This window comes from Myxocyprinus asiaticus, chromosome 36 (genome assembly GCF_019703515.2).
Source record: "Myxocyprinus asiaticus isolate MX2 ecotype Aquarium Trade chromosome 36, UBuf_Myxa_2, whole genome shotgun sequence".
In the NCBI taxonomy this organism is placed as follows: Eukaryota; Metazoa; Chordata; class Actinopteri; order Cypriniformes; family Catostomidae; genus Myxocyprinus; species Myxocyprinus asiaticus.
This window is the reverse complement of record NC_059379.1, coordinates 28,564,255-28,573,737: the sequence shown is the minus strand read 5'-3', so window position 1 is coordinate 28,573,737 and position 9,483 is coordinate 28,564,255. Positions and strand designations below refer to the sequence as shown.

Sequence of the window (9,483 nt, the reverse complement as noted above, 5' to 3'; positions counted from 1 at the left end):
TCCCTACCCAGTAGGTGGTGATATGCACATACAACTGAATCACCAAAAACACAAGAAGAAGAATGTGAAAGTGGAGATTTATTAGTAAAAAAGTAAAAAAATACTTATTAAATCCCTTCTGAAGACATAGATTGAACCAGTGTCATTTGAATTCCTTTACTGCTGCCTTTATGTGCTTTCTGAGCTTCAAAGTTTTGGTACCCATTCACTTGCATTCTAGTATAAACTAACAGAGCTGAGATATTCTTCTAAAAATCTGTGTTCAGCAGAAGAAGAAAAAAACACATCTGGGACCCCAGTATTTTGAAAAGGAATGGTGACTGAGACTGTCAGTCTCTAACATTCTGTCTAACATCTTTTGGGTTCCACAGTATACAGAAAGTTTCACAGTGTTGGAAGAACATGAGGGCAGGGAAATGATGATATAATATTAATTAAAGGCTGAACTATCACTATAAGGATGCTTCTCAGATTTGGACGGATCTGTCAATTAGAAGAGAAGTTCGGAAACCATTCTCTAGTAATTATTACGGTGAAAAACGTGAACAGTGTCACACAGTTCCAAGTTATATGTAATGTTTAATTATACACTGAAGCAAGATCATGCTTTATTCATGCCTTTTGTCGTTATTTCACAGCTTTTTACGTCCTGCGTGAATTTAGTTCAATGTAGTTCCAGCATTTTCAGTGTTGAAAGAATTTAGATAATTAGTTCTGTACACTAAGGGTAAATTGCACCTTATCTCTGTGTTTGGAAGCTTGTTTTCCTTAAGACAAAGCTGCCCACATCTGTCAAACGTTGTTCACGTGCCAACCTTGCACGTGCAGAAATGCTCACAATCGCGATAGGCAGGGCAAAATATTTGCACTTAATACTGATGTTTACAAGGATTTATACAGTAGGCACTGATATGTTGCAGCACTGATATAAAAATGCAAATGTAGAAACTGAGTTCATAAGAGCCCATAGTTACAGATTCACGCTGAAAATGAATTAGCATCACCATGACACAGACAAGCCCACATTATTACAATCTCTAAAATTTACCTCACTGTGTTTTCTTTTTCTTTATTTTTTTTTTCTTTTCTCCCCAATTTGGAATGCCCAATTCGCTCTAAGTCCTTGTGGTGGCATGGTGACTCGCCTCAATCCAGGTGGTGGAGGACAAATCTCAGTTGCCTCCACGTCTGAGACCGTCAATCTGCGCATCTTATCACGTGGCTTATGAGCGCATTACAGTGGAGACGTAGCACGTGTGGAGGCTTCACACTATTCTCGCACAACTCACCACGCACCCCACCGAGAGCGAGAACCACATTATAGCGACCACGAGGAGGTAACCCAACGTGACTCTACCCTCCCTAGCAACCGGGCCAATTTGGTTGCTTAGGAGACCTGGCTGGAGTCACTCAGCATGCCCTGGATTCGAACTCGCAACTCCAGGGGTGGTAGTCAGTGTCAATACTCGCTGAGCTATCCAGGCCCCCCTCACTGTGTTTTCTTAAGTTGGAGCTGCAATTTTAATCTTGAAATATATCCTTGTTTTGGTTTAAAATGAAGGCATTTTGTGGAGTGAAGAAATGTTTGTTTTGCATGCTTGCTGTGAAGTTCCTCTGTCATAAGAGGCCCATTCAAAAATCTCAATAAATTACGCATTTATTAACACTTATTAAATTATAACCAGTAATGTAATGACAGGACCGCTACCCATTGTAATGAAGTAAAAGTACATTTACTTGAGTAAAAGTGACAAGTACCCACCATAAAACATACTCATAAAAGTAAAATGTTTCCAAAAAGTTACTGTAATGGAGTAAATGTAGTGCATTACAGAAATATTTAGCATTTCTATTCTATTGTATTTTGACAATTATTTCCTGTTTGACACCTCATTTGTAAAAAAATATATAAAAATAGAATAAATAAAATAAATGAAAGGTAAGTGCATATGCAGAGAAAAGGTTTATTGAATATTACGCTCTCATTCACGCACATACTTCTTGGTTGGGGAGCTTGTCCAAGTTGCATTACTGCGTGACTGGGAGGCAAGCTATGAAACACAAAAGAGATTGTATGCAGTCTCCACACTTTCTCTCTATTTAACCCCAACACATTCCTTCACACATGCCATAACCACAACCACCCAGCCTCACCACTTCAGTGGCAAAGACCATAGGACTCAGAGTTATTCAGCTAATTTTCCTAGGTTTCGCCAGAAACACAACATAAAGGCTTCTTTCTTTATTATCTAGGTCAGGGTGATGAGAGGAGGCCACTGCAATACTCATAAACATTTAAGATTTTTTCAAAATAAGAGTGGAAGGTATTCTAAGTGGTACAATTTAAATGACAGCCTGGCAACTGGACATCCCAGGCAGTTAAAGCTATTTTAATCTGTGTCATTGCTGTCCACCAATAACAGTTGATTTAACATTAAACATAAGGTTTGTTATGCTATACCATATGCAATCAACAAATGCAGCATAATCCTGGTAGAATATACAATTCTTCTAAATTAACCTAAATTAACATTCTGAACAGAGGTCTATTGACTCAATGAAAGAGAATTAACTGGTAGATAAAGGTTAGAGTTTTTGATGTGATGAAGTGTTGATTTCAACCTTTTCTTAAAAGATCCACATAATCAAAAAATGTAGACAGAATTTAATCCATTGCACTTCACTCCAAGACTCTAAATGATTCTAGATTGCTGTCAGATTATAATGACTGACTCATAAATATGCAATCCCAGTTTGCAGGTCTTTAAAGAAGCTGATGAAGAAAAGCATCCTCAATTGGCATATTGCATATTTGATAAAATACTAATGCTATATTCAGTATAGAATACTAGCTTACTTCTTATTAATTACTGAGCAGTATTAAAGGAATAGTTCACCCAAAAATGAAAATTCTATCATCATTTACTCACTCTCATGCCATCCCAGATGTGTATGACTTTCTTTCTTCTGCAGAGCACAAATTAAGATTTTTAGAAGAAAATCTCAGCTCTGTAGGTCCTCACACTGTAAGTGAATGGGTGGTCAGAACTTTGAATCTCCAAAAATCACATAAAGACAGCATAAAAATAATCCATATGACTCCAGTGGTTTAATCCCTGTATTCAGAAGCGAAATGATAGGAGCTGATGAGTAACAGATCAATACTTAAATCCTTTTTTATTATAAATCTCCACTTTCACTTTCAGAATGTGGCATGGATTTACCACTAGGGTCTTATGGATTACTTTTATGCTTCCTTTATGTGATTTTTGGAGATTCAAAGTTCTGCCCACCATTCACTTGTATTGTATGGACCTACAGAGCTGAGACAGTCTTCTAAAAATCTTCGTTTGTGTTCTGCAGAAGAAAGTCATACTAATCTGGGATGGCATGAGGGTGAGTAAATGATGAGAGAATTTTAATTTTTAGGTGAACTATCCCTTTAATTCTGCAAACAATTTGAGAATAATAATAATCAGGCCTTTTGCAATTGGAAACATTTTAAACTGCATTGTTGTCACATGACCTCATCATTTTGTATGTGAGTGGCATCCAGTTTTCATCCTGAAAATAAAATGTTTTAACATCTGGCAGTCCGATCAAATAAAGCCAAAATAGAGATCACACTGGAAATGGAAGGTCAAACCAAAATAACTGTATTGTGGGCTACAGTATACCATGAACTGTGCTCTCTTGTATCCTGTACATTTAGAAAAATATGCAGAAAATTGGCACACCGTGCATACCATATACAACAGAAATGATAGTTGTATGTTAGTCTGCTAATCCAAACACAGACTATTTTCCAGTGCCAGCTATGACTTGACTGGTGACAACAGAGGCCACTGACATTCAAAATGGCAAATAATTTTCAAACTCCAGGTAAATTTTCCTGAAGGGTGAGAGACTTGCATGAAAACTGCATCACATATAAAAAAAAAAAAAAAAAAAAAAAAAAAAAAAATTGTGTTTAACAATGCAACAGACTTGTTCACATAACTGCACACTAGGAAGATATTGTTGTAGATTAGCCACTTTGCAGGAGGAAACCACAAGATTAATTGCCTGCACTTCAAGGGCAAAACATTGGGTTTCCTCCTCAGTCTGTCCATAGTTAAGATGGTATTTTGACTGAAAGACTTCCTACATAATTACAATAAATACAGCTATTGACATTTATGAAAGCTGGCACGATCTTTGCCCATGCAAGCATGTATACAGAGAACCTGCTTGACAGCAACCCCAAATTATCATAAGATTAAAGTGACATGGCAGGTAAAAACTTGCCCTAAAAAGATGATGTGTGTTAATTTTGCCCATGTTAAAGTACTTACTCATTTCACAGGTTAAGCAATAAGCAAGCCAATTCTAGGTTTATTTACCCAAAAAGTGCCAACACTGTGGCTGTGTGGAGCTACCAAAACATTCCTCTGTTTGTTTGAGCATCCCAACCAGTCTGACCCAGCCACTTAAACTAATTGCGTGAGTTTGGGGCAGGGCAATCTTTTTGTCCATTCAGTGACAGCCAGGGAGAGTGTTTGGAAAACCTGTTTGAAAACAGTCATTATTTCTGCAGTTCCTTATGGTGATGCTAGTGGCACAGACACATTTTAAGAACAAAAGCAATTTCTGAAAGGGTCTTTTAGAGTGAAGACCCTGGGAAATGACTTAATAGCAACCTAAAACGTAACCTGTCGTCTCTGACTTATGATAACAATGTATGTTAGAGGATATCAAAAGACTGACATCAGAAACAACAGGAAAACAATCAAACAAGCATGGATTTACTTAGAAAGTCAGTTTATTACTTCTTTATCTGCAAGATTTAAGCAATTAAATGGAAATGTTCAATATATTTCACACACACACTGCAGAACAAATGAACACATATGGGTTGTATAAACATTTTAGATTTGTTTATCCACCTTTTTCTTACGACCCGTGATGCCTATCGAGAAATATGGGTGTTACTTCCGTTGTCATGTTAACACAGCTTTTGTTGTGGCGTATGTCCATTCATTCTTTTGTTATGGTGTTAGGATTTTGAGGAGAGCGTGTATGATTTCGTATGGACATACATCAGTCACTATATCAGTGTGTTACGAATGATAATAAACTGCAAAAAAAGTCAGAGAAAGTGCAAACAAAACCGCCACGCTGTTTCTCCCAAATGCAGTTGAGATTTAATCTAAGCACAAACGCAGCATTTCAAGCAAAATTATTAGTTATTCTAGTGGATTACCTGTGTTAGTTCAGCTTCAGATGTGTGTGCTTGTCATCTGGTCACCCTGCATGTTCAAATCAGACAGACACACTGAGGAAGAGCTGTGAAGTTCTCATACTTTGGTATGTCATCGCTTTTTCAAGTTTTCTTTTCGGATGGTTGTTTCCTTTTAAATCCGCATGTAAGTTTAAACATTTGTTCGGCAGGTGATTGACTGGTGAGAGGTGGTGCTTTGCTGCTGTCCGGGATGCATCAGGATGCCGTTTTAAACCTCAAATGCGATGTGGTTTTCGACTACCTCTGTATGTGTTTTTTGTGATCCAATCGCATAACATTTTGTACTTTGTTACAACTCTGACTGAATCATCCGAAACGAGTCTTATTACCAGCTGTAAACAGTGTCTAAAATGACTGCAGCCAGATCTAGGGAATGCTGTAGAACAGAGATGCCCAAACTAAGGCCCACTGGCCAAAGTACAGTAGGCCCATGATGACCTTTAATTTGGCCCGCCTTTAAGTATATGACTAGAGTGAAAAAAAAAAAAAATGCTATTCATTGCATTAATTTGGCAGATTGCAGAGTAAACAAAGCACAAAGCTGTTAACATTGCAAGCACGTGCGCCTTTCATATCTTGACGCTCCCTCGTTAGTCATAATGCATCACATTTGCAAGAAAGGCAGAAATAGCAAAAATACTTTGTATAATGTACCAACTGCATGATGAAGAGAGACACCTGTTACATATCTCATCTCCATCTCTAGTTCCATCCAGGATCAGAAATTAACGGAGGCTCTGGGCTAAAAAATCCCCCTGCAATCTGATATAGTTCCAAATTAATATATCCATCGCGTTCTTCATTTGAATTTTCACTTGACGTTATTTGTTTCGTGCCGTCCATTGTGCGGATGGTGCTGAGTCAGTGGTGGATGCTCGCACCATAAACAAGCACAGACGGGCACTCCGCTTCTCACGCTTTGCATCAGTTCGGTGTTGTGCTCACATGCTAAAATTATCACATGCTACAATGTAGTTAATTATAATATTAACAAAAATAATATTTGGATGTGTTAAATAGCCTTGATGTTAAATAAAACGTTATTAATGATACAATAATAAGTTTACAGAATATTAACCACTTCATATCTCTGACTAATGTTCATTATTTCATTAAATTGGCTTTATTTCATTAAATCCCGAGAAATGCTGTCAGCTACATCTACTCTTTCTGTGCATTTGTTTTGTGGGCTATTAATTTAATAGCCAAAATATCTGGAAATATGTGAATGAGAATGAAATGTTCTCTTTTGGCCACGGACCTCAATCAGGATTGATTTTTGGCCCTCCGTAGGAAAAAGTTTGGGCACCTCTGCTGTAGAACGACTTCCAGCGGAAGTCCCACCCACATTCGTTTCCACAGTAAGACCCCCAGGAAAAAGGGGGATAATGCACACTTTTGATGCATATTATCTTATTACTCATACTTGTTGAATATAAGCTGTAAACAAAAATAAAACTAAATAAAAAAATAAAAATACAGCACTGACGATAAATGACAACTTCATTTTATTTAATAATTTAAGTGACGATAACATTGTCTGGAAGACTGGAAATATGCTATAAAGCAGTAGTGCCCAAAATAATCACTGGCTTTAATTTGAATGAGCACAAGAATATTGAGAACATAGAGTATGGTCCTTGTAATAATGATAATAACACACATACAGGATTTATGTTCACACACACACACACACTCACGCATGCAAACACACACCCCCACACACCCCTTAAGTCATTAATTCAAGTTTTCATAATTTTTCAAGTAGTCATTTTGCAATCGTTTTGCCCTGTCTAAATAAATTTGGTCCTTGAGTCATTCTTAAAACAAATAAAAATAACAAAACATTACATAAAATAACTACAAAAATATTCCATTGATTAAACCTGTACAATGGGGGGGGGGGGCTTTGGCCATTTGGCCACTGTTTTCAGTGCAGTCTGCTGACATTCTCGACATCAGTCGAAGTTTCAACCAATGAAAAGGCTCAGCCAAGTCCGACATCCAGTGACATCATCACAATGAAGCTAAGAATGGGTGTCCAGGAAGCCAGCTTACCATTCCCACTATAAAATAACACATACAAGTGTCAATATAAAATCCACACATTGTTTTCAAGTACTTCCTAGTAAAACTTTCTAGTAAAAATACTTGCATCTGATCACTAACCTGACTTGGGCTTCGGGAATGATGTCATCAACCACGACATACACCATGGCTCCTGCAGCAAAGGCAAGAGTGTACGGTAGCAATGGCTCTGCCAGCACCACGGTAATGGCCCCTAACAACCCAGCTAGAGGTTCGACCATCCCACTCAGCTGTCCAAACCTGAGACAGTGACCACACACAGGAAACACTTAGAGAAACTGATGGAGCAGGATAGCAAGAGTATCCTAATAAAAATATGCTCACACAAAATAAAGGAAGGTGCACTTAGCAATATAATTACCAAGTGTTTTGATTAAAGGAATAGTTCACCCCAAAAAATGTGTTGTCTTAATTTACTCTAACTCATGTCGTTCCAAAATCATGCAACATATTCGAGTATATACGAAACTGTGAATGAGATTTGAGAGCTGCGGCAAAGGGTAAGATTTTAAGTGAATAACTGAATACCATTTCGGTGTGTTGAAATATATTTAAAATATAGTGCACAAATTGTATGGACAACTTTTAAGGTTCTTTTATGGAACTTGACAGCACCTGTTCACTTTAATTCTATTACAAAGAGCAGTGTTAATGTCTCCTTTAGTATTCCAATGAAGAAAGAAAACCATAGGGTTTGGAATGACATGAGGGTGAGTAAATGATAACATAATTTTCAATTATGGACATATTAACACCTTAAAAAGGAAAAGTAGACAAAGTTCTTTTGCAGCAAATACCATTTGTGTTTCTGAACTCACCAGAAAGATCGCCATGTGGACACCCCTGAACCCTGTAATGGAAGACTCACAGCAAGGCCTTCTGGGAAATTCTGAATGCCAATGCCTATAGCCAAGTTTCTGAAATACACAGACATTATCGCACAATCACTTCTCAATGGAGAGCACATGCAGATTCGATTTCACATTGCAACAGATTGTTCTGATTGTTGAGCGGTTTAGACACTCTATAACTTCCAAACTTCTCAACCCTCCTAACTTTACAAATTATCTCAGCGAGAGATTTAACATCGAGTCGAGTGTGCCAGAGTTGAGAAATGACTATTGACTAAGGCTCTCCTCTCCTAGGGCCATTACTTGAATCAGATGAGGACTTTGTGAAGCGTAACACATGGGTGTGTCTGCTTCGTGCTATGCCATACCACAAGGCTGAGGGAAAAATGGGTTATGGATGGGGCATGAACTAGATCTGGGAACACATTGAACAGAAAGCATGTTATTTTTGGATAATCCTTTATGAAACCTTTTTGTCAAACCTAGGCAGGTCAAGCACAAACATTTTAGATACTTTCCAAGCCAAGTAGATTACTGCTCTGCTAAATGTGTAACTATACCGAAGGACTTTTCATGCTGCACTTAACCCTGGGTTATGTGTTTTTTCTTTTTTAAACCCTGAGCAAATGCAACTTTTAACCCTGGGTAGAGCAAAGTTTCACTCTTGCAGTTCTGCAAGAGGATTAGTTCCGGTTTAGCGGTGCTGGCACTGGATTATGGTGCCAAAGGTTTACAGTGTGACATGGTGTGGTGCCAGAATGTCAAATAAATAAATATTTCGGGTTCAATACAAGTTAAACTCAATCAACAGCATTTACACCATAATACTGATAACCACAGAAATAAATAAATAATAATTTTGAGTCGACCCACCTTTACACAGTATATATACACACAGTATACATACTGTATATATCACCCAAAAATTTTAATTCTTTTATCATTTACTCACCCTCATGCTATCCTAGATGTGTATGACTTTTGTTTTCTTCTGTAGAAAACATCTGGAGATCTTTAGAAGAATATTTGAGATCAATGAATGGTGAATGGTGGCTAGAACTTTGAATCTCCAAAAAAGCACATAACAGCACTATAAAAGTAATCCATATGACTTCTGTGGTCTTTTGAAGCGATCAAATTGGTTTTGGGTGAAAACAAGCCAAAATATAACTTCTTTTTACTGTACATCTTGCCATTGCAGTCTCTATGCACAATCATGATTTCAAGCTCGATTACACTTCCTAGTGCTTGACGCAAGTGCAC

General features: G+C 37.6%; 1 protein-coding gene across 1 annotated transcript; it reads right to left on the bottom strand.

Annotated features, from left to right (window-relative positions):
* Positions 1–7,219: 7,219 nt before the first annotated feature.
* LOC127426639 (zinc transporter ZIP11-like) lies at positions 7,220–8,350 on the bottom strand. Its single transcript, XM_051673571.1, has 3 exons — positions 8,188–8,350; positions 7,451–7,609; positions 7,220–7,347 (listed from the first exon to the last, which is right to left on the bottom strand). Exons 1-3 carry the CDS (start codon positions 8,334–8,336, stop codon positions 7,269–7,271), a joined length of 387 nt encoding a protein of 128 aa, XP_051529531.1. The 5' UTR covers positions 8,337–8,350; the 3' UTR covers positions 7,220–7,268.
* Positions 8,351–9,483: the final 1,133 nt, after the last annotated feature.